Raw genomic sequence first — 27,672 nt, 5'->3', positions numbered from 1 at the left:
CGATAGTTTACTCAACATGCAATCGATCTTCTGTCACTTTATTTCTCAATCACAGTAGCTTTATAATAGAAGATGTATTGATTTTACATGATATTTCATATGATTGGAACTTCAAATATCTCTCGTAAGGTCTTTTCGATGCTGTTATAAAATTTATTTGGTGCATATAATTTGCAGGTACTCACTGGCAAAATTGAAAAATGAGGAAGATAAACATTTGATGGAATAATACAATCAACCAGTTTAAATAGTCTATATTCAATGTCTAATATTCCTAATTCAATGAAAATTCGAAGTTTGCACAATATCGCTATTTCAGAAATAACTTATCAAAAGATGCCTTCAAAATGATGTTTCACAAGAGTACACTTCGTTGTTTGTTTCTTTCTGTCTTCAGTTCAGGGAGAAGCTCGATTCTTATACTTGAAATACTCCAAGCAAGTTCAGTGCGAAATGGGTTCTGCAGGTGACGCTCACATCCCTGGTTTCCAGGTGGAGGTGGCACAGCCGGGCCCCGTTCTCCGTTGGTCCCGCCGTCCTTAGTGGAGCTCAGTCAGTAGACAGTCGATCCGCCTGGTCAGCTGGTTTTAACCATTCGCGTATTATAGATCTTCCTCATGGTAAACCTATCGCGAGCGACTAGGTAGATCCTGATGCCGATCTTCTGGTGTCTACTTTGAAATTAAATTAGCTAAACATTGGATAGAACATTAGCGGCCCGCGCGCCGCATGTGCGCGAGTGTGCAGCTTCACCGGAAACATCATCGACACGGTACGAGGGACCAGATCGTCTACAGAAGAAGAGACCGAGTTGAAGAAGAAAGAAGAGGGTAGTGACTCAGGAAGGAGATTGCGCGCGCGCAATCAGACAGGAAATGACCATATCGTACGCGAGCGAAGTGCCGAACGGCTCTAGCTTTGGCTGCTTCTGGAGGATTCTAATCAAGTAAGTCTCGCCATTCTCCAGCTCGTTTCAATATGCTGAATGAATGTATGTGTTTTTTTGCGGTCTGCGCTTGATGTAGGCACCAGAGCTGTCAATTCGATGGCAGCTGACAGGTGAGACCGGTAATAGGCGCGTAGAGCCTTGGCAAGAATTGCTTTCCGCGTATTTCTCAATTTTAATCGAATGTAGATACATCGGTTGTTTCGTTTTTAGGCAATGTTCTTTTCGTAATTATAATTTAGCTTAGATCTTGATATTTTATTTGTTATCATGTGAGTAATTTGCTTTTATCAATTTTTTTATTACTTACAATCGCCCGAAAGATCACAAGATCTACTTTTACTTTCGCCAAAGTACATAAATTATGATGATAGTATTTTAAACTGAATCGGAAAATTCGAATCGGTTGTTGGCATCGCGATTACATGATCGTTGCAAAACGTAGCAATTTCGTGATATGAATTTGTCAAAGAACATCGGATTGTATCCGAGGATCAAGGTAATTTTGTTATATTTTTGGTATAGAATGATTCATGAAATTAGACAATCTAGATGTCTAGACTTCTGGACATGTAGACTACATATTGTCAGTATGTCATGTAAGATGAAGACATTGCACTATAACGACCGGCTGATCGTTGTGCAACATTTAACTTTCAACTTAATGTGCCACGCTCTCGATTTATAGCTTAGTTACACAGAAGGAGGTAAGAACAAATATCCTTAAGCAAGAATTTGGCAAATAATCGTGTCGAAAACAGGAAGATGACCGTTAAGTATACTAGAATTTGCATATCAATCAAGAACGTCCAATAGTTCTGTAGTTAACCCATCGCGTGTTTCGAAACCCAAAGGATTACCATTGCCAGTTTATAGTAAAATCGAAACATCAGAAGTGTCCCAAATTTTTAGTCAATCACAGAAAACGCAATTCGCTTGAATCACAGTAGCGGAGCACGTAAAATCCGCTAGCACATAAATGGCGTTCGGTCAGCGTTTTCTCGCGCGTTTTAAGGAAATAAGGTTACCGATACATTGATTTTAAAACGTAACAGCGCCGCACGATCGCTGTGTCCAGAATATATCGCCACTGAAAATTATTGCACTACTACAGTCCCGCCGGCTTGCGCGTCTGTTATCTACCATGCAATGAGTAACAATGGCAATGTTTATGCTGGAAGGATTGACATGACAACATAGGTCGGACACGTGTTTAATCGACTCGTATGCATATGTAAACCTATCATATGTTCAGAGTGTAGTATCATTAAAGTTGTGTTTTCTAAATGAATGTGAAATCATATATAAATTACGTGACATCTCTCGCAGGTGTTTTTATTTAATTTGTAGGGAGTGCGATGAGGAAAATTGATTAACGACGTAAGATTTCATTCATTCTGTCAACGTATATCTTTTGAAACGATAAAAATGACAACAGATATTAGATATTATTGTTAATTATTAATCATAATTATTTATTAAATATGTAAATTTTTGATATTATATACCTTTATACTCAATATTTCTAAATATTATACATTCTGCGTTACTGCTGCATGCTACTATTAATAATATTAAACGTTTCGAAGAAACTTTTTGTTTTTATTTTAATTATAGTATAAATATTAAGCATTTACACTATGAAATTATTATTCTAAAGTTTTCCTTTTTTTCTTCGTTTTAAGTCATTATATAATCATTCTCGTAAATCAGTGTAATCGGTGACATCAATGCTTGTCGAGAGCGTCTACACGATTCAGTGTCGACAATTACGTATGAAATTAAATGTTATGCAACGTGGAAATTTTTTAGAATATATGATGTAGATATGAAAGTATGATAATATATAGTTTCGATGAAAATGATCCAAAATATTTGAGTATAATGATAGAATTAAAAAATTACCGTAAAAACAGCAAACAGAAACACTTGATTAAATAAAAATCTATCTCGAAAATATCGACGTCAACAATTGCGTCTCATGATAATTTCTTAAATTATCGTAAAATTAATCGTAAAATTAATTGTAAAATGAAATATGAAAAAAATTTATCTCATTGTGCTTGCTAAAATAATAAATGAAAGAAAGAAAGAAGAAGAATATGTACAATATTTTTATTATTTTTAAATAAAAAGATATAACACATTTCTACATAGAATACAAGTGAGTTCTTCTCTTATCTGGATAATAACTGGAGAAACCATAAAACGAATGTGTTAATTATGTTCTAAGTCGTTCGCATGGTATTAACTACTACTAGTTATACGAATGATTCGATCGCGGAGAAACATATAATATTAACGAGCATTATACGAATTAAATTATTCCTCTATTTATATTGCTAAATATAAGATTGAAATTTATACTAAATTTTATTATTTCTTTTTATTATTTAAAAAAATCTAATATATATATACATATATATATATGTAAAATATACTCTTAAAAATTCGCTATATATATTTTTATATAATTATACTAGAAATATAAAAGTGTGTGTAAATGATTGAAAATAATTGGTTATAGTATATATATGTAAAAATTATTATAATTTTTCTCTGCATATTTTATAAAGTTTAATAAAGCCACTAAATATGTATGTTTAAAAAAAATTATCAATTTAAATAATATACATATAATGACATATTAAGATTAATGCAATTTCGTTTTACAATACCCATAAAAATGCATCTAATAGCACTTATCCTATTGCCATTCATGGTGTCCTTGTCCAAGCCCGTTTGTTGACATTTCTACGACCTTTACACATTGTGTGGTATTGGTGGATGCTCCCTGGTCTCAGTTTCTCTCCGTACGAACCTCGATGGAAACAGCCTTAACGGCTTTCACGTAAGATCTCGCTTTCCTATGCGCGTTATACCACAACACTGCAGTAGTTAAAGGAAAGACGACAACGGTTAGTCTATAAATACGCAGGAATGTCCAGGAATAGAAAATCTTTCGCGGTAGCGTGCAAACGAGAGCGTGTATACTTATAAGTACTCCGTAAGTCGATTCGCCTGACAGAAATTATGATTAGTCGCAATTTGGTGGAGAAAGGAATGTCTAGTTACGTTTGCTCGCATTTTTTGAAATTTCAGATATACAATTTTTAATTTATTAATAATTTTCCGATCATCCCCTTCTCATTCCCTGAAGTAATTACTTCCATTCTGAATGATTAAGAACGGTGATGTGTTGCGTACGGTAGGCGTCGTCGTCTACATGGAAAAATCATTCTTTACCATAGTATTTATGCAAAACAGGGCGATCCTGTTTTACGATATTTCATTACCAACGTTTTGCTTTTTAAGACACAGCAAAACATGTAGCTCTCCTTTTTCTCGTTACAGTTTTCCGCAGTGACCCATACTAGCTTTCTTATCCGCCTACTGGTGCTGCTGGCAAAAGGAAGCAGAATGATCACCGATCTATAAATACCCCAGGAACATACTATAAATACGTAGTTGATATCCAGGAATAGAAAATCTTCTTACCTGCTTTTCCAGTACGTTGATAACAACCATACCGGCGAATTCTCACACGTAGAGCAGATCTGTTACGAGGTTAATGCGATTGTTAGAACGATTTCTGCTACGCCGTGAAGAGACTCTTACACATATCATACGTGCATGGCTAATGGCCAATTCTCTCATTTTTTTTTAAGATTAAATTAACTCGAATTCAATCGGTGTGATTTGTACTCTCAAGATATTTTTTCTGCCACACTTTCTTCTTTTTAATATTCTTACACGAAAAGAATGATTTTGCTGAAATATCTAAAAATTTAGTTAGATACAGATCTGAAAATAATTTTCTTTAGACCATTAAAATATTTGTGTAGGATTTAAATTGATTGCTAAAAAGTTAAAACTTTTTGCAGCATTATCTTCAAGCAGCTTAAACGTTTTATATAATTATTTTGATGACAAAATTATTTTTCGTATTTATAGCTTTATTTCTTGATATTTTACCATTCTTTCCATGCATGTAAATGCTTTTTTTATTAAGCAGATATACTTATAAACTTTATAACCAGGCAGAAAAAACAATTGTGCCTGTTCCACTTAGGATTCGTTAACAAATACGGACTATAGAGAATAGGGAATATTTTACGAGGTGTCAACGATGCACAAAAGCGAAAAGAGAACCTAAAATATTTTCATGCTTTGGTTATCGCCTCAGGCATGACGTTTGTTGCAACAAGTGCCAGCATACGCGCTGCTACAGCTGCCCTGATCACGCGCGCGAAATACTCGTAGCGCATGAACGGAAGAACCATGGCGGCGAATCGCACGCGTGAAAGCAAGAACGGTTTCACGTCGCCGTGGAGTTGCCGTTCATATATATATAATATTGCTGCATTTACCTTCGTAGATTCATCGAGAAGGCAACAACAAATCGGCTTGAAATCGATATATCGGCAAAATAGCATTGCCTTCAAACGCAGACGATGTGCAAGGCCGGTCTGTGCGGACAAAATTTGTGCAGATGTTTGCAGAATTATAAACAGCTTGTTGTGAAATGAAAAAGTGCGTGTCGCTGAACGATAGGCCAATTATGATGAATCGTCACGTACTTTATGTAGGACACGAAATAAGACACGCACGCATATGTTGCAAATGTTATTCTGAAACAAGGAAAACAAAGGTGTTTGGAATTACCAGATTAATTATTGATATATGAAATCACGTGTATGGAATTACCTGATTATTAAAACAGAGGAAAAATTATTTAAAATTATTATGTATTTATATCATATAGCATGTTATGTAAAGTAAGTTTAATTGAAAAAAATTTTAGCTTGAGATTTAAAAAAAAAATATGCATACATAATATTTTTCTATTATAAATATCAGAAGAAGATTAATTACGTATAAGATAAGGAAAACTGTCAGTGTTCTTTTCACATATAATTTTATATAATTTAGCGCAAATATCATTAAAAGATTTACACATACACACACACACACACACACACACACACACACACACACACACACACACACACACTTATAACGTTATAAAATATTATTTAGATAATTAAGTTATATATAATTTCTATTTTATTTAAGACAATTATTAAGAATTTTTTTTTTAATAAAATGGAAATGTATTCTTTTTTAGAAAAAGATAATATATTAGTTTAAAAGAATGAAAAAGGGAAGGCTTGAACTTCGTGTTAATCGATAAAATTCAAAATAAGTCATATTTTGTGAACACTTATTTGGAAATGGATAACTGATTTTCATTATAAGGAAATATTGGTAGACAAGACTTTGTTTTACATAATTTCAGGGACGGAAATAATGTTTTAGAGGAAGAAATGTCGAAATTGCATCATACTCTTTTAATACATGATCTTCATGAAAACGGTCGATGAAATTTCTTAAAAGTTTGATCCATGATTCACGAATTTCAATTAAACCGCTTATGCTGGAGACATATTCTTTCCAACAGATTAGTTTATATAAAAAAAATTTTAAGCAATTAAAATTGATTTTTTTAAATAAAAATGGATAAAAATACAGTGGAAATGTAATTGAATTAATATTGTCAAAAAGATATTATTTAACAAAAATAAGAGATATTACAGTTTTGAAAAATAAATTATGAAGTATCTGTTAATGTATATTTATAAATAATTATAAAATATTTATAAAAGTTGATATTAATAAAGTTACATCACACACTGAAAAAAATTCATGTAATTTTACATGGAAATTACATATTTAGGTAATTTTCCAGTCAAACATATAATTTTCATGTAAAATTACATGAATTTTTTTCAGTACAGTTAGCCGATTATAATTAATTAAAAATCACGTTAAAAATCAGAGAGTAATATTGTATATTTTGAAACATACATAGATTTCAAAATAAATCGAATATATCACTTTAGGCTAAAAATATCAATGCAAATTTCTATATTGTAGTACAGCTTATTTATAATTTTATCTGTTATCTTTTTTTTAAAAATACACGACAGTAACAACGTTTACTTTACGCTAGAATGTGTTTATCTACCTTATTTTATGTTTAAATTTCATGGTCCATTACCCATTTTATCGCATTTTATCAACCCATTTTTCTATTGCCCTCTTTGTACCTATGTAACATCTTTCGCTTTCGCTTCTCAGCATTTCTCTATCTAAATTTTTTTTTTTAGTAGCAACTTTTCTTATTTTCTTTTTATACCTTTGAATTATTTTCTCGACACGTCGACGTATATCTTCTCATCATCATTTTTATATACCGCTCTTCTAATTCCGCAAAGAACTAGGCCAGAGTTTATCTCGCGCGACGCTCACCTTATCGAGACCGCGAAGCGCTTTCTGCGGTTTATTCGCATCGAGACGAGCACAACGATTGGTCACGTTTGAGCTTATGCGTCGCGATGGACGAGTTCTATCGCGTCGTCCTCTCGCACTCGTTGCCGGCCGCTTTACACCACGCCGAATGACAATGAGAGGATAAGCGAGTGTTAAGCGGCAGTTCGCATTTCGCTGCGCTGTACTTCGATTGCGTGACACACATTTCGCTCACCTCACTTGTCTTTCGTCGACCTCTCGCGCATAAGCACACGCTGGAGTACGCTTTTCACGACACCTTGTATTGTTCGGCGTATTGAACCGCTTGGAAATCAGAGCTGACCCAATACCTCTGCCATCGATATCATCTTCAACACGTATATGGATTTTAGCATTCTCGCGAAATTGTTGTATTTATTAGGAATTGTCAAATTTTTTTCTCTCTTTATTCGATAGATAAGACTATAATTTAAGAAAGTAATAATAATATTGTGGAATTATAAGAAATATTTACATGACACACAATATGAAAATAATAGGTGTAAAGATTTAAGAAGAATGTCATGCATAAAAATGAAGAAATAAAAGTTTATTATTTAGGTTTTGTATTTTTAGAAAATGTATAAGATAGATTTTATAGAAATGTATAAGATAGAATATCCTCAGCCATCGATTTAATAAGAATATGAGTAACAAGAGCGCTGCGGTGTAAAACTCATCTGAATGCGTTTTAAATGTGCTGATCATGGCTGACAAACGCGCGGTGTCTTTATCTATTTATCTATTAATATTGGAACATCATTAATACGATAATGAAAATCTTAGTCGATTTATTCTCGTTTCTAACTTATTATTGTATAATTAATAAATTAATTTTATTCAATATTTTTTCACGATGTTTCAACGTCGCTTTGAAATTTGCTATTGGCGAGAACTGTTTCCGTACCTACGTTTTGTAAAGCACCTTCATCCGGTACATTCGAGGGCAGAGGAACTTGTTCTCTCTTCCGTAAAGTCTCGTCGAAAATTTCCATTGGTCCTTGATCAATCCGGCGAATGTCCGTACGTGAGTTAAACGGCATGCCACAGGGACGCTTATCTCGCAAGAGGCGACGATGAAGCGGGCGTTTCGTATAATCGTCTGATTGACGTGTTGCGCATTTGATTTTTACTCAATTTCTAATTAAAATGTGAAGCCATATCGCGCACATGACTTTCCAATGTTTCTCCAACTGATATTGAGAAACGATAATATCCTCTCTGACATACATCTTGATGTAGATATCCCAAATTTCGAGATATTTTATCATACTGATTTAGCGCATCAATCCAATGGAAATGACCGTGGAAAAGTGGTTCTCGAAGAAGAATCTCGGAGATCTGACGAAGACAGGGCGAACATGGAGCATCATGCCGTGAAGCGTGACCAGTGTTAGTTATGCAATGTTTTGTTGTCTTGCGTCCTTGTTGCCTGCATTGGTATTATCTTGCTTAGAGCGAAGAATCAATTACAATTTGTTGCCTTGATGATGGTATCTTTCCGATAGGTAAAGGAGAAGGAGAGTGACCCTTGACCATCAATCAGTATGCCATCGCGATGTTTGGAAAGAGCCGCGAAATTTTTGATTGATAAAAACGAGACGAGGTTGTAAATAATTGTCAATTTGATTTATTCACTGACATAGTTTAACCGCAATCCATGGCAAGTGCACTCTATCACTCATGAGACAGTATTAGAGATATCCTCTTATTTAAACTATAATTTAAGTGTTATATAATATATAATACATTATTCCATAAATCAATCGACAATTACTTTTAGCACTTCCCAGATAGCAAAAAGTGTCTAAAATCGGATGATAAGACGGTTTTTGCATCTAGAAGACGACTTAAAGACGTCTTATGTCACATTTAGACTTTGTGCTGTTTGGGTTTAATAAATATCTGTGAGAATTCTCTTGCTACTATTTTTAATTGCAGCATGATTATTGAGCAATTTAAAAGATTAGAATCGCTAAGTAATTTTCTTAACAAATTCCAATCAGCATTTTACTTCTTATATTAAACTCTTCTAATTAATTATTTTAAATCATATAATTTAAGAATATTGAAATAATATTTATCGATTAATTTTTACATCTGCATTAACAAATTCTTTGATTGAATTATTTATTTATCTTATAATATATATATATATATATATATATATATAAAATTCGTCAAATATTATAATATACAGTAAATTATCCATGATAAGAAAAATTTCTGCTGATTTCTGCTAAAGCAAAAGTACTTTAAAATAATCACACCAAGTTTGTTATTGCTTTATCTCAATAAGCAAAGAAATTCTTTCATATTTATAAGTTGTAACATATGCTTTCGCATAAATTAAATTATACATGTCTTTCAAAACGTGTCTGCGCTGCATGTTTGATGAAAAACGGAACGTATGTTTGGCGAGTTGATAACGCAATGCGAGAAACACGCAACAGCATTTACTGTTCACGCATAATCGTCGCACTTCTTTCGCCGCGACTTAAAATACAAGGCTGCCTGTAACTATGTCACTGTCAATCAGACTCATCGGTATGTATAACGCTTTCCAAACGTAGTCGTTGTGCCAGGATACTTAATTATTTTCATGGTTCATGAGCGGGGAAAAGACCTTACTACTTCGTTTCTGGATTCGCTTGCCAATTAATCTCCTACTTAACTATCAGTGGAACGTTTGTACATCAATGTCACAAATATATGTCTAATATGTATTTTTTGAAGATGAAGATTATTACTTCCTGATTAGACGTGTTTTTAAGCAATAAGGAACACTATTTTGTTATCATACTCAGTAACAGTCGTAACTTCAAGCTCACTCTATTTGTAAAAGATTATTCATCATGTCGAAGTCTAATATTGCGTGTATCATATTAATTCATAAAATGACATGCAAATAAAAATAAAAAGAAGAGATATTAAAGAACCTACATATTTGTTTAATACCGTGTAAACATCGTCCCAAAATTATTTTTAACAATTTTAAAGTGGGGAAAACTTAAACGATGATTATTTTTTTATAATAATATTTCAATAATAATAACAATAATACATTAATTTACAGACGTCTACACTCAGCAAAAAAAAGTGATAATAAAAATACAATAACTATAAAATAGTTTGTTAAATCATATATATTCTGTTATGTTAAGTCTCCATACTCTCTAAATCTGAATCAGTGGGTAATCACTGATATCAATGCCAAGTATACCACTGGTAATCAGTGAATGAAATGTGAGATCCTTAATCTAACTAATCTTTATTATGTAATCTATAACTAATCTTATTTTAATGCATAAATTTATTGCATAAAATTAATGAATATGGTATTGGAAGATTGAAATTAACGTGCATATATCATTTTAGTTATGTAATGTTCAAACATTCTTCCTTTTTTACTTGAACTTCACTGATTATCTAATGCCAAGTATGCCACTGGGTAATTAGTATCCACAGATTTAGAGAGTATGAAACTTGAAAGTTGTCATCTTTATAATTACCACTATATGTTTTTCTTTGAGTGTAAAAATACGTACATACATACTACTTGATTTAGATAAATTTCCGATAATCATATTCTCATATTCATGCACGTAGACTTATCGATTAAATATTTTCATGTAGCGTTGATTTTGTCAAATTTTCGTAATTAATTGGTATAAAATTATTACGCAGCATTGACTCATTAGTAATTCAAACAAGTCGAACGTTCGTCGCTTCCCGCTGCTGCAGTGAAGCGTGGCCTTGCTACACGCTCGAGTATAATTTTTAGCGCTGAGATGGGTGCCGGTCTATCATGCAAGGTAATTAATTCGTTAGCGGCCGCGATTGATGTTAATTATCCGCTGGCCTTATGTAAACGCGGAGGAAGCTAACTCTCGCTCATAGCACTCGAGCGTTTCGTATACCTACTTCCGTACCGCGTGCAAATCGCGTCAAGACTTTCGTGCAATTTATCGGCGCACCTTCTATCAAGTACGTGTCAAAAAAATGCGCTTATTTTTTTCTCTTCTGGAATTCTGTTAACAGCCGCTATAATTTCCGCGCGCAATATATCCCAGCTCGAAGTGAGAGATTACATATAGGACAAAAAAATCTAAATGCATTAAATAACGGATCACTACATTTTGCTTTGCTGAGCATTCTTATAATTTGAAAGTGGTATGGAATATGAATGGTCTTAAATGCATTAGTTTCATGAGCTCCTTGATATACAGTACCGGTCAAAAGTATTACATTATCTCTAATAGAGAACATCAGTAAATTATTAGAGGCACAAAATGTAACCTTTGATCATATGAGCCTCTTAGTTGACAAGTGGCATAAGTCCAAAATTAGGAAAAATGCGTTTGTTATGGAAGTAGAAAATATTAAGAATGTTTGTTTTGTCTATCAATTTAATTTACTTTTATTTTGTCTTTATATTCATAAAAAATAAAAATTAATTTTACATCATAAATAAAGTGACTGTAAAAATATCTGGAATAGTGACTTAAGTCCAGTTTTTTTTACGATCACTTTATTTATAATGTAACATAAAAACAAAATAAAAGTAAATTAAATTGATAGATAAAACAAATATTCTTAATATTTCTACTTCTATAACAAATGCATTTTTTCTAATTTTGGACTTATGCTACTTGTCAACTAAGGGGCTCATATATATATATAGACTGCTGGAAACCTCTCACCTTTCCCATATATACAATACTTTGAATTTATATTTAAATGTCATCTATGTTACTCAAAATGTGGAAATAAGGATGAAACTGCATTTGTTTTTTAATTTAGACTATATGAATTCAAATCATTTTTAGTAAATTGTTACACATTTTTTATATATTACGTATCTTTAAATATAATACTTTTAGTTATTTTTAAATATATTATTTTGATATATATTATTATATAATTTTTGATTTATATATTTAAATAATGGGGACGTTATTATGTTGGATATAAAGTTAGCATTAGCACGTATACATGGCAGTATATACATAAAAACTACAATCAAAAAATTACATGATCAAAAAACGTTTAATTTTATTTTTTAATTTAAGTATCAAATATATGTAAATCTTTGCTCATGAATTATCACATCGTACTTTCATTAATCAACTTTATTGTAAATTATATTTTTAAATCATAAAATTATTCTTTTTTTTTTATCTCAAGGCAAAATTCCTATTAAAGCATAAAATAACAGTGCCAAGATAAAATTTGATAATATTGACACACGTCTTTTTTCATGACAACTTCCATGTTCGATGTAATTTTAACCGGCACTGTACAGCAACTAAATACTTGTAAGTATAGAAATCTCTATATTCAAGAATATATGTTGTATGATATAATATCTATGAAGTATGTAACAGGTATTATATATGACGTGACATGTAACATATGTAATGCATGTTAAGGTTGCGCGTATAGCATACTTTCGTCTAATGGTATAAAAAGAAAATGTATCATTTGCTGCAGGCAATGTTGCTCATAATTCACAGTTCTCGTGAATTAATGAATTTGTAACACGGTCAGATTGTGTAATTTCGCGCCCAGGAACATGACAATTATCGAGTGACTCGAATGATGTTATTGATGCTTTGAAGCGAGTCATCGTGTTCTTGGAAGTACGGAAGCGGTAAAATCATCAAAATCAACGACTATTCCTTTAACATCCGTCTATTGTACTAATTATCATCTTTTTTTCTTGGTAAAATCAAAAAGAATAATGCATTTTTTTTATTGATTATTCCATTAGGATTTACGTCATTCTTATTGTGAACCTTTCAATAATTTTAAGTAATAATTCATGATTAACTCCATAATGGGCATAATAACGCGTGACTACTCTTTCTTGTCGGTAGCTTCTCATTAAAAAGATTTAAGACGTAGATACATTATAATTCAACTATGAATTATTTGTTCATTCGTTAACATTTTACTCAATAAGCTTTAAATAATTTTGTTAAGTTAAAAAAATGCATATTGATTAAGTTTTGATTTTCTGCTTTGAAATAAGAGTAATTAAAAAATTTCATATAACTTATATCGAAATAAAATTGTATTTATATCTTAAAAGGAATTTGAATATAGAAGGCAATGCAAAAAAAATGCGGATCCAACCCACATAAACGAATTTCATATTTTTATCATCGGCTTTAACTTCTCAAACACCTGTTTCGATATTTCATCTTTGCATCTATGCTTATTGCGAATCGTAGGTTTTTGTGCCTCCGCAGCTCGATACGCGTGGATGAATGATCGGTGTTTCTCTTCCTGGTTCTCCTGTCATTACAAAAAAAGAGTTCTTCAAGTTGCTTTTAGTGTGTAATTTGCATATAATGAAATTTGAGAAAGTTGGAAAATAAAATGCTTCACAGTAATTTAAACAAAATATATATCTCATATATTATTTGATAAGATACGATGTAAGCACAAAAATAATAACAAATTATAATAAATTAATATAAAATCTTCAAAATCTCAATACACAAGTACCATAAATAGCTTGGGTGATACATTGGCAATTATTTACTCATTACAAATCAATATTGACGTAATCGTGTAACGCCACTTAGCAAATTTTCTCGATATTCGTGCATAATGTATTATGAAAACAATGCTAGGAGATATATCGAAGAGGTAAAGATCTTTCTTACATTCGCACGTAACTCTTCTCTTCGATCGCTGTGGAATTCAACTTGATTACCGTGCGGGACGAGTGCACCATAACGTATCGATCTTGCGTGGTAAAAGGATCGATGCCTTCGCGATGCATAAGTTCGATTGAAGAAATCTCTATCGTGCTGCGATTCGTACGAAGTCTACGTTGCGTATTGTCTTAGTTGCAATACGAGAGACAGACGAAAAAGAGAATATACTGCCGAGGCTCAAGTTATAACATTCTTCCTCGACGCAAACCATATACGGAGTCCTATTCATCCGAGTAGGTAGTCTTATTTTCCTCTGTTTCTTTTTTGTCAAAGCTTTGTGCTTCTTGCGAAGGACGCGTTCGCAGGAGAGTACTTATAAGTAGTCTCTGCTTTGCCTGACACAAAAAGAAAAGAAGACAACAGAAAGATCAATATAGGTTTAGTTATTATCATTTTAATTCGATACAGCAAATACAATTTATCGACAACAATGTTTCAATATCAAATCCTAAAAGGGTATGTGTGTAAGAAATCGCAGAAATATCGTGAATAGTAAAAAATCATCAATGGAAATCATCATGGGAATTTTAATTCGTTTCTAATTGACTTACCGCAGAATTTCTGATCGATTATTCTAATAAGCTCTGGATGTATTTAAGAAATAATCATCTAACTTCTTATAACTGCAAAAGCTATGACAATAAAGGTAGACTTAACGATTGTGTTACTCATATCGAAAAGAAATTATGTTCTGTTATGTAAAAAATTTCATAGAAATTTTTATATCTCTATGATTTGAAATCGTCGTACGAATACAGTAAAGTGATAAACTTTTTATATCTTTACATTATAGTATTTGTAAAATAAATCTGAAAAAAAATAACAATATCTTTTAATCAAATTGATTTATTATACATAACGAATACAATAAGAGTTTTATCATCGACAAACTATTCTTATATTTTATCTACAGTATTTGTGCATTCAAGTCGCGGAAGCTGTATCGAATGTATCTGAGCACAATGACCGTGACCACAGATAGCTACTGAAGAAGCACACATACCTTGGCAATGACTTGACCAGTTGTGAAGTGCTTCATCGATTTCCAAATACGGTTCGATCGGATAAATTAGTTGATAATAAATAAGTTCGATGAGACGAACTATTCGAGGAATTGTTCGACACACAGAAATTAAATGGCACGACTAGAAACTTAGAACGGAGCCGATGACGTGAGCAGACACATCACATTAGTTATTCTGTTTACGGATAACGATTCGTTAATGTCTTCCTCATTCAGTCAATTGCTTTTGAACTCACGAAATGTCAATAATATAAAAAAATAATGAAATATAAAAAAGATACACTAAATATTTTTTTGAATATCAGAATAAAGCGAGTAAATTTAGCAATTATAAAATTTTCTGAGAAATTATTAATTAATCCAAATTAATAGCGGTGCAAATCCGCTATTAATAAAACTATTTCTAATATATATTTCTAATATATATTATTTGTAATCATAATAAAAGAGATAAAAATATATGAGTATTGACACTAAACCGTAAAATTAAATCATGTAATTTTATTAAATATAATTATTGTCTATATATTCCAATTTTGTGGTTAATAAAATAAAGTGATGAATGCGATTAATTTTTAACGATCCATCGTGTTGCGAGCAATGATACTTGTTGTGCAGATGTCTTAATTACCGTTACTCATCGTTAGCCAGGTTTTCAATGCCGACAATATCATGCAATAAGTTAATGAAGAAAAAATTTTTTTTTTCAAAGACATCTTCTAATACAATTAGAATACTTTTAGATAATAAAGTTCAGTAACAATGTCATTTATTTGTATCTACAAAATAAATAATTTTTTCAATTTACATTAAATAATAAAGATTAATAAATAACATATGTATACTTAAGAAGTATAAAAATAAGAATATAAAATAAACATTATATTTACATTAAATAAAAAATATTATTCAAAACAATTTATGATTATTAGTACGTTATATTCTTTTTCATTTTTGCAATGCGTGACTTCGCCGCCTATGCATTATCGAAAGATTTTCGAAAGTGTCTTTTTGCAATCGCTTTCACCCGATCCGTCTCATTGTTCTCATATATCAGCCCACCCAAAACCTTGTACTCGACTCATCTCATCTTTCAAAGCATGCACGTAACGCACACGATTTATCTTGGAGTAAAGGAAGCGCGTCATCAGAATAACATGCATTTGTGAATTTACATTAAAATATTTAATATAAAGCGCTAATTTGTATTATTTTGAAACAATCGGAAAAAATAAAACGGTAATGTTTTACGTATTAAGTTGAAGTTACAGAAACTATCGCTTCTGCGTTTCATGCCTTTAAACAATAATTCATATTTTTTTAACGTTTTTCCAACGTTGAAAGGATCTATTATGGTTACCGAGCGTGACTATAAATCCAAACCGTACGGAGAAATGGAGGAGGACAGGCACAGTAGGAATTAAAGAAACAAAATTGCGACATAGCATGGTTGTCTAGCCGGCAAGAGCGATAAAAGGCCTTGGCGAGCCTTGACCGGTGGACCGTTACTTTACATTATCCATAGCGACTTAGGTTCCCCATTTTCCTTTTACCAGTATAGCTCGTTGTAAGGCCACCTCATCCAGTCTGACTTTTTAATAAACTCGTCATCTAGTTCTGTCTTAATAATACATTGATTATTCATCGAAAATGTAATCTTGTTGTAGCGGAATAAATGCTAACCGCAACGATTATGTTACATGCCGCAAAGGAAAGAGAAGTCTTTAAAGTTTTTCTTAATGATTAATAAGGTAGTATAAACTATTTCCGCAGACTGCAGTACGACATACGCCGTGAATTACGATTATGATCCACCTTGCGTAATAGATTTCATTCATACAAATCTACGATCCTTCACTATTACTTGTGATCAAACACGCACATATACAAACACACATACACACATACACACACAATTGCAGACTAATAGAATCTTATTAAATAGTTTAATATTATGTGTCTTTAATAATTATAGCTATTACAGCTTTTTTTATATCATCATATAGTTAATTGTATATTATATTATATCTTCAATTTTTTTCAAACAAATACTTAAGCATTGAAATATAAAATTTTTTTACTTACGATGAGGCAATGCTGATAAAGTTATTGATTGAGTAATCCTTTCCCGTAATTTTGTTCATATAAATAGTATTGTACATAGTATTGTACTAGGAAATACTAATGGCAATATTAGCAAAACATCGATAAGATGTACATAATTCGTAAGTATATATACGTAATTCTTTATTCATATTCATTCACTTATAATTAGTATAATACTCTTTGAAGAATTCTTATCTCGTAAAATGTCTTTGAGAAGTTGCATCCATACGTAAAACAGCAAAGCCTCAATTCCCATATAATAGAACGTAGATTATCGTTGCCTAGTTTGCAAAACATCTCGTCAGTGACTCACGTTTCAGTAATATTTAGCATTCCGATTGTGATACCAAAGCGAGTACAGCGAACCACATTTGAAACACATTTAAAAGATTAAAATATTTTACAGACGTCTTTACATTGGCTTTGCGCGTCGTATTGTCTGCAATATTATCACTTAATGATTACAAAATGCTCCTTTCAGCATCAGTACATCTTTGAACGTCATTCGGAGAAGGACTCGACATAACTATGCAATTGCATTCATCCAAGCAGCTTCTGTAATAGTAAGAAATTGGTCGTTGCATCTAAGCGGCCACATAAATCCACGTGCCCGATTTCGCGCTGAAACCATGAAACGCGCGGAGAAAGGACTAAAATGGAAACGCTTCTGCATCGGGTTAAATTGCCGCGTTATGTTATAACGATCTTGCATAAACGCTCGACATCTGGCTGGCTACACGCAGCCATCGCACAACGCTCGCCCATTCACTCACAGGGACCGTGAGTGTCCGTCATTGACGTTCACTCGCGCGTCAACCTTTACGACCCGCGTCAACGTCTTTCTCGATCCCACATCGGGAAGAGACGGCGTCTGATCAATCATAAAAAATGCTGCGTCTTGTCGAGAATGCGCTAATTTACTAGTCTTAAAACACGATACTTTACGAGCGACAGACCACATTATCCGTCACTAGAACGCTCCGGTATGCACTTCTTTAACAATGCTCTTTTACGTCGTTCAGAGAAATGAACGATCGACAGTGCGCGTAATAAAAATAAGGCTTATGAACGTGTTCTAGAAACATTGAAATTATGAACAATAAATGCGATTTCCTCATGAGTTTGTACTATAAACTTAATTTTTACTGAACGATTATTGAAAAAATAATTAATTTACAGAGCTAAGAGTTATTATTGTTCAAAATTGAAATAATAGGCATTCTTCTAATAAAAATTGATTACATTCTTTGTGATCACATATCTATATTGGACGAACAAGATCGTTATGCTGAATAGTTGAATATTTTTTATTTGAAATCGTTTGAAAGCTAATTTTAATAAAAAAGAAAGAAGAGCAACACATAATCTTGTCATGTTACGAAGATGATTCGCTAAACTCTTATTTGAATAAGAATGAAATATCTTATATGCAAATGTCTGTTCAGGCTCATCAAATTCAGCATTTTAGATGCCGGCTCTCAATCTTATAAATGGATGCGAATTTTGAATGCATGCGCGTTTAAGAATATTAAACATTTCTATGGTATATAAAATATTAAATCAATTTTTTTATTAATTCTATCTTTTAATATTTTAAATTATTTAAACTAATTTTATCTTTTAATATAAAAAGCTACATGTCTACTTTTTATTTTATTCGAATTTGAGATAAAAAATTCAAAATAATAAATCTAATACAACGCAAAGAATTAAAAAAAATGATCTGATTATTATAAAACTAAAAAAAGATTTTAGGGAATTTTCTGAATAATTGCGAAGAACGTTAAGTTTTCAGTTCGGCTTTATTTGAAGCTCATCTGATGCATGCAAATAGTTCAGTACTCACAATTCTAAACTGATTTCCAAACTATGATTATAAGTTCTGTAATTGATCCTTCTTCATTAGAAATTAACTTTTCAAAATTCAAATTTTTTTCAAGCTACATTCAAACGATACCAATAAGAATTTTAAAATTGAGTTTTAATCAGACTTTTTGAAACATAAATTTCAAAATATTAAGATCAGAATCGAATATGTGTATATGTATAATATATGAATTCTAATCTCACAGAATACACATACGATTAAATATATATGTCTGTAATTATTTTATAATTTTTTATACAATTAAACGTTTCAACAATTTTTGCGTTATTATATGTCTAACGACCAATAATGACATAAAAATTGTATCCTTTTATGCTGTACTTTTAAGCGTTCCTTACTTGAAAGAGATCATAAACTAGACAAAGGTCAGCGAACAGTGGATCAATTAATAAGATAACAATGGGCTTCTCCCGATCACAGTCACGCCGATGTAATGGCTCTTACGTTTTCATATGCGTATACGCATGCATGGAATAGGTGGAAGAATTCGGGGACATATCGCCGTATGTGTGTATATATATATATGAAAAACATGGAACATTGCCTCCTTGAACAATGACCCACTGACACAGAAATAACGAAATAATGAAATGTTCTTCTGTCGTTATTAAATATATTGTTACAGATGTCTTATTATGTTTTTACTCGTGAGATTAAAAGCGATTCTTGTATTTTTAAACGCAGTTCTTGTATTTTTTTTGCTAATAAACAGAATCTCGCGCATATCTTTGCGATATTATATAATTGAAAAATATTAATGAAGAAATTCGATGTCAAGGTTTAACTCAAAATTATAAATGTTTCGGTTTTTCTTTATGATGGCCTCGGAATGTGTTTTAAAAATGTTGAAATGCAACGAAATTAATTTGAAAAGTATGTGAGATATTACCTTTACTGAGATCTCAAAACTTGTTTTATAGCTATACTTAAAAACTAAACTGCAATAGGTTCCCTGGAAATATTTTATCATTATACAAAAATAACACTTCGCGGTTTCATGACTCATCGAATCATGAAATCGCTACATAGTATTAATGTATGTATAATTATTATAATTCTTTGAAGCAAGTTATACCTACTTTATGTCTTCATGAAAGCAATTTAATTTTAATTTTTATGTAAACTAAGTTTTTTTAAAAAGTATATTTGATTAAAAAAAATTTATGAATTTGTACTGTAAAAAATTTATCAACGTTTCACTGACATTTAAATGGATAAGAAACTTTAATTTCTAAATTTTTAATCTTTTTTAATTGATTTAATAATGCATAATATTTTTCTAAAAAGGTATCCCTTTATTGAAAAATCACATAAGTATGAAAAGAAAATTTTAAATTCGATAATTACTAATACGTATAGTGTTATTACTTAGACTTAATATTTAATATGATAACATGCTTAATATGGTAATACTTAATGATAACAAAGTAGTAAACGTTTATAAAAGATGACAAGTAAGAACAAAATAGCATTTATAATTATAATCTGTGAGTTAATAGAGAATTTAAATGCATTTTATATAAGTTTATTCTGCGAAAGCATTTGAAAACATTTATTGTTAATAACATTTAATAAGAAACGTTTTCATGTTTATTTCTGCGTAATAGTTCGGTTAAGTTGTCCAATGAAAATTGACGGCGAGTGTTTGTTATAAGCAAACAGTTTAATCATTGTTTAAAAGCGCATAATTGTGTCCCATGTAAGTATGTGTGTTAATTTTATAGTTATTTTTGTAAAATTGCAATTTGCAATCATGATTGTTGATTAGTGTATATACTACGCGTAAAAAAAATATGGCTGACAACGGCGCCTTGCCGTAATTACAGGCTGGCTGATAAGCAGAAGAGACTATCAAAAATAATCTTGTTTACTCAATTCCAGTGATTGAAATACAATCACTGAGATCGCGTCAGAAGAATGATTTAAGCGGGTAATGCAGTTTATTATTTCACTTTACGCGTCAATTACTCTCGAAATTTTCATCCTTGTCATATCAGCAATGAGTGAATTTATTGTATACAATAATCACCTGGTACCGTTACGGTTTTGTGAGCACAGCAAGTTAGCTATTCTCTGAATGCAGCGGATGTCCGGTACAAATTTTTCATATCTTTCTCCCTCTGAGAGAAAAGTGATATTTTATTGATTAATGCTTTTCTTATTTTATATTCCAAGGAAATATTCTGATTTTGTAATTTATCAATTTGACATGTGTGCATCATTTGTTAAACACGCAATAAAAACTCGAATATCTTATTTTGAATGCTATATTTAAAATATACCTAAACGTTAAATGTACGTTTTACATATACCGGATAAATGTCCGCAAAATATAATTTCTTAATATTAACATAACTTATGACATAAGATTTTATCATTAGTCAAGATGTCAAATTCCAATAAATGAATTCATCTTCTATTTAAATGGAAATAAATGACGTACATTCAAAGCTCTATTATCAAACAATAGTTGACATATCCACTTTACAACATAAACTACTTTTCACTCTGACCCTATTTGCACTGCATCCGTTGGAAACGTGGGTATTCATTTTACATTTAAAGTCACTGTTTCTGGAATTGAATAATGAATTGCATTCTTAAATGCTATTTTAAGATAATTCTAATCCATTAGTTTGATTATTTTCATGTGTAAGTTTATATTTGAAGAGATAAAATGTAAAAAGTAAAATTATAGAATAAACCAGATCGCGTCGTATTTCCTATTAACGAACAATCGATATCTGATTTTATTACAAGAATTAAATTCACGATCGGGGAACATTACGCGTGAGGAGCATATCTTCAAAACTCATAAAATCGATTTAGCCGTGACATATTTTTCGCTAATTCCCTAGCCGGTTTCAAAGCGTACATACCGTTTACGATTTTGTAGAATGATCTAGCTATTATCGATTGTACGCTCGTACTAATCCTATTGATGCAAAGTGGCATTAATTGAAAGCGAAATTGTGAAATAATTTATCTATAAAGTTCTTCCCTCTTTCATACAAAACTTGTTTTGCGTACACTTGTCATGTGAGGCAACACATCATCGATTTATTAATATCCATGATACTTTGAAATTAAAATAAACTATGATAATATTTCTTAGCGATCATGTGTAGTATAGGGACTAACATTGTGGCATTGAAAAAGTGCTGATATTTCCTCAATCGTTTAAATTTAAAAAGACGTTTGAAAAGAGAAAAGAGTATACAAGATACTTCGAAGTTCATTCACACAATCGGGAAGTATAGAGCGTACTTGGAAATGAAAGATGAATTTCGCTCATTTTTTATCATTTGAGGATGGCAAATTCTTACATCATTACTGTAATTTATTAAACAAAGTGTATCACAAATATTTACTGTTAATTTTTTAGAATACGAAGCGCTTGATATATAAGTTTCGGTAACACAACTGCTTCATGTCCTTTTTTTATAACGTTCGTGCATTGTGAATAATTTATTATAATGTAATAAAGAGATATGAAGAAATAAAACTATTTTTTTCAAAGTCGTAATGTGCTATCATACAATTTTGTGCAAATTATCACTCATACGAATATCATGAAGTTAGCTTTTAAAGAAATTAAAGACATTGTTCAAATTGAATAGTAGATTTTCACAGTGAAGTAAAAATTATTATTAGAGATATCGTACACAAAATAACATAACTGTATAACATAAGACATCATCTAAACTAAATCATTGAGTATAGGGTAATTCCGACAAATACGCTGGGATTTACGCTGCAGTAGTCAGAAAAAATAGAAAGAGTAGAGGTAATTTTCCCGCAACTATTCTGCCTTTATATTAGTACATGCCTTTATATTAGTATTGTGTTATGATTTCAGTTTCTTACTGTTAATATTAATGAAATTATTGTGAGTTGAATCAATTTGTCACTGTGTTAAGTAGCGCCATCATAAATTATAATCTACATAAAAAAAATAATTATTGTAGGACATGCAAAAATGCAAGGGTTTAAAAAAGTTCATTTTTTAATATGAAATATAAATATTTTAAGTTTCTAATATTTTTTTCATAATAATAGACAGTACAAAGTTTTACTGATAGTTCGTTTACTTTAAACATAGTAAATAATACTTAATAAATTAAGTTTTTGATAGGTGCGGCGTATATACCGAAGTTACCTTATATTACTTTATATAAATCGATGACTTTATACTGGATGCTCATTGGTTCAGACGGTTTTGTGCTATGTTGTATACTATACTATACTTATGCATTTTGCTATAACCCTTATATTTGTTTATATAATTAATTTAAATAAATCTTTTATTTTTTACAGATGGCGTGGCTCCGTTTACAAGCTTATCTGGCGGGAACTACTGGCGTACCTGTTCTTCTACTACCTCATCAATTTTACATATCGATACGTGCTTAATGAGCACCAGCGGGTGTGAGTACAAGAATATTCCTGGAACTAAATAATTCCCATAAATTCCATTCTTTATGAGGGAGTGGGCGGCTAAGGAAACTTCAAACAGGAAAAGAAACGTTTCGGAGTAAAATGCATCTTTGTACATTAATATTAGAGCGACGAAGCATCGACGAACATCTTTTCATTAAATTTGTTTTTCGCATTCGGTGACAATTATTCCCGGCCGTAATTTAATTCTATACAATCGCCTCAGAGGAAACGTAGGAAGCATAATACTGGATTTAGCGGATTAAACTCAAGGCGATGCGGGGTAGAAAATATGTTTAATGTATGTATAAATAATTTAAGCAGACAATGTTTGTATCTTGCAAAGGAAACAGCGATTTAATCCTGCACTTTCGTTGTTTACTCGTTTCTTATCACGAATAATGCCAAATTCAATGATCGGCTAGCTGGTGCGTGAGCGTACCTGCTATAACTGTATTTTATGGACGTAGATAAACCTGTACAATATCAGCCTTGGCCCGCCAACAAATCTGAAGGTTCCAACATTTTGATCACGGTCGCACGTATCATCGATTAATATAAAAAAATTTATAATGCCTTTTTTTTCTTAGTTTTTATTGTTGTATTTTTATCAAGCACATTTGGTAATCTTTCCTTCGTTTACCTTCATTATGTTCGATCGATTCGATGGGAAAAGGTCATTGCATATATCAGTAAATAGTAATCTACAAATATATAAAATGTTTATTAAATTTTAATAATATTAAAAGTGTATAATTATTCCTCGAGTTCTTAAGGATTCATTACTTTGTATATTACTTTCGTAATCTGTTTATCATATTGTCTGTGAAATTAATGGAGGTATTTATCTTTAGTAATATATTTTACCTTTGGTAATATAAAATACATCTTTGAATATATAAAATACATCCTTGTTTTTATCGCAAAATAATTAGACAATCGCTGTGGATGACTCGTACCCAAGGATAATTAATGGACATCTACAGTAAATGCAAACGACTCTTTAACTGCAAATATAATTACGACATATTTAAATAGTAATATATAATATAAGCTTAAACTTAAAAAATTGCGATTGTATATACGTGATGTTATTATTACTTAATAAATTTGTAATTAAAAAAATATGTATCTAAATAGATGCAACAGTTTCCTCTAAGATTTATTTAATTCATTTAAACAATAATGCAATTAAAATCACTAATTATTTACAATTTATGATTTTTAAAAGAATTCTTTTGGTGCATCTTATACATGAAACGTGTTTAACAGGAATTCGTGTCTGACATTAAAAAAGGACATAAAACCATAACCTGTTATTTATGTGGGGCTGAAAAAGGGGGATAAAGAAGTGCCAGAAGAAAGCGCAAGGATGTAAAAAAAATTTCTCTTTTAAATCGCTTCGATTCGTCTGAGCTAAATTTAGAACTGTAAAGATGGCTTAAGGCAAGTTTAGGATCCAGGCGAAAGATTAAAATAAATGATTTAGTATATTGAATAGGACTAAGCGGACTGTGCGCGGTAAGATTAATCATCCTTTAAGATTTCTTTTAAGATTTCTTTTGTCCTCAGAGTTATCTGAAAATTTGCTACTTTTTTTAGACTGTGAAATATACCATCGTAAAAAATACTTTTTTAAATTATCAGATTCTTTTGTTGAATATATCTTGAAGAAAGTATTTGATATTGCTGTGTCATTATTCGAATTATTATACATGATGTCAATATCAGTTCCTTGTGACCATGATATTGTACGTTCAAGTAACGGTAAGTCAATATTACTTCAAGAGTGCGAATGCGGTGCCAGCTATTCGCGGAAATTCCATCATAAACCTACTTACTGGAAGATCCTGGAATCGCCGTGTTAATCGTTCAGAATTGATGTGTGAAGTCGTAAAAATAAAGACAGCTACTTTTATGCGTGGTGATTACGATCTTCTTAAAATGACCCGTTGCAAGGCAATAACCGATATTAACGAGCGAAGCGAATAAGGAATTCAGAAAGGATGGAAAACGCTTTCGATAAAGCCGATTTGCGCTTTCGCTTGCGATCAATCGTGAAAACGAAATGTAAATTAGCATTTTTTAATATTAATTCACATTTATCAGCGTAGGCTGATAGTCGTCTACGAATATGCGCGCGTGACGCATCTCAACCTTGCTCTACTTATACGCGAATTTGTACATAAAATTTTATTTAACTTGTAAGAAACTTTAATATGTAAATATCATACAATTATCTTAAATGAATTAGTCTTCTGCAATTTCTCACAAAATATTTTTTTTTCATATTTTTACTCTTCTTTAATTATTGCTTTGTTCATATTATTACTTTTCTTTAATTTATCATATTTATTAATTATAACAGCAGAATAATGTGATAACATAAAATGGCTGAAACGCATAAAGATACTTTGTTTTAAAAGAGAGTAAAAAAGAGTATCAAATAAAAATTAAAATAACTGATAATTATATTAAAAAGTATATTTATCTGTTCTACAGAATTTTCGAAAAAATTCGTTATTACTTCGGCAACTCCAGCGAATCTATACCTATGTCATTCGTCCTGGGATTCTACGTGAGCCTTGTTGTGAAGAGATGGTGGGAGCAGTACAAGCTTTTACCCTGGCCCGATAATCTGGCCCTCTTCATCAGCGCCGCCATTCCTGGAAACGTAAGTAGAACCTGCTCATCGAGAAGAGGTTTCCTTTGTTGGTTTCAAACACGATTAAAAATACAGTGGCGACAAAGCGTTCTTCTTAGGAAGGATAAGTTTTTATTCGTAAAAGCTTTTTATTCGCTGTTTTTATTCGTAAAAGCTTTGTGCGAAAAACAAAACTATTTTAGAATAAAAAAAACTAAGCAACTTTTTTTAATACGAAATAATTTTTTTTCTGAGCAGATCGCGGTAGCGTTAATAGATGCAACCTTGCTTTGGATAGTCGCTCGTGTTACGTTTGGTCTCATTACGCTAATGAATTCCCATGACACGTTTTGATGTCGTTAACCTAAGTAGGTGCCAATCCAGTCATGCCACGCCCAGAAGCTAAAAAAAATGTAGGGGACGATGATCCTATAATTTCACAACAAGTAGCAAATTTGTCTTTTCATTCTTTCACACAACTGAAAAAGAACGGAAATTGGTGTATTATTTGCCAAGACCTTGACATAAATAAATATCCCATTTGTATTTTATAATTAGTTCACTTGTGATAAGTAAGGTAAGACTTGTTCAAGCGATAAAAGTTAATTTTTTCTTCTTTAAATCAAAACGCAATCATTCGAACAATTTAGATATAATTGCCTTTATTAGACATGCTTAAACATATGTATATGCCATCTTCAATATAAATTTCCACTACTTGAAGCAATCATCATTACAATCTAATCACTAATACTTAAATTTCCTAAGATAAATACTGTATAATTATTTTATGACGAAGAGCTTTAATTTCGACAACAAAGGGTTCGGTGCAAGCTTCAACCTCTGGTCAATGACTCAGTGTCGGAGTGAAAGTGCAATGTACCGTGGCGAAAAAAAAGGATGAACCTACGCACGCACGTCATGCACACATCACACATGCACACATATATTCTTCTTCAATACATACCGATCTATTATTTCAATCGATTTCTAATAAAATATATGTCCATTGGTCGAGTGCTATATTCGTGCTACACGCGACTTACAATTCTCAATTGCTACCAGCATTATATTAATAGAGCACAAATTGATCAATCGCCGCTAAACGATTTAATCATTTCCTTATATGCAATCGCCCTCTTCGCCTTACTCATTTAGATCAGCACTAATTTCATATATCAAACCGCATAGAACGCGCGTTCAGAATGCAACGATTTTCGAGAAAGTTTCGAGAAAAAGTGGTTTGATTGCACGATGTTCTGCCATACGTACGGTTATTTCCGTTGAAAATATCGTTATAGATCTTTAAATCCGAAGCTAGAGAGTCAAAGTGTCGCGTTCTTCCATATTGCAGAGCATGAAAGAATGTTGGATTAATTTCATGGTTTTCTGACGTTTATTATTACTCACGTGCAATATCAGCGAGAGATATAAGCACTTGTGCTACCGCATAAGTTTTACTGCATTCCACTTGTCTATCTTCTGACTGTCATTCCATCATCTTCACGCGAGAAGCATTATCGCGTTTTTATATACAGCAACGCGCGC

General features: G+C 31.6%; 1 protein-coding gene across 2 annotated transcripts in view; it reads left to right on the top strand.

Moving 5' to 3' along the window:
• The first annotated feature begins 521 nt into the window (after positions 1-521).
• Positions 522-27,672, top strand: part of Best2 (bestrophin family protein) — a 51,560-nt gene continuing 24,409 nt past the window's right edge. The window contains exons 1-3 of one of the 2 annotated variants that reach the window (XM_011067461.2): positions 522-946; positions 23,361-23,471; positions 25,983-26,154. In XM_011067461.2, the coding sequence (XP_011065763.2) occupies positions 876-946; positions 23,361-23,471; positions 25,983-26,154 (354 nt within the window). In that variant the 5' untranslated portion in view covers positions 522-875. Of the gene's footprint in view, positions 947-23,360; positions 23,472-25,982; positions 26,155-27,672 lie in introns of those variants that run through there. The other variant, XM_087413775.1, reaches the window with a different exon arrangement.

The sequence above is a fragment of the Acromyrmex echinatior genome, chromosome 15 (assembly GCF_024713525.1).
Source record: "Acromyrmex echinatior isolate Ae372 chromosome 15, ASM2471352v2, whole genome shotgun sequence".
NCBI lineage: Eukaryota > Metazoa > Arthropoda > Insecta > Hymenoptera > Formicidae > Acromyrmex > Acromyrmex echinatior.
Note: the sequence above shows the minus strand (reverse complement) of the source record. Positions and strands in the feature narration are given on the sequence as shown.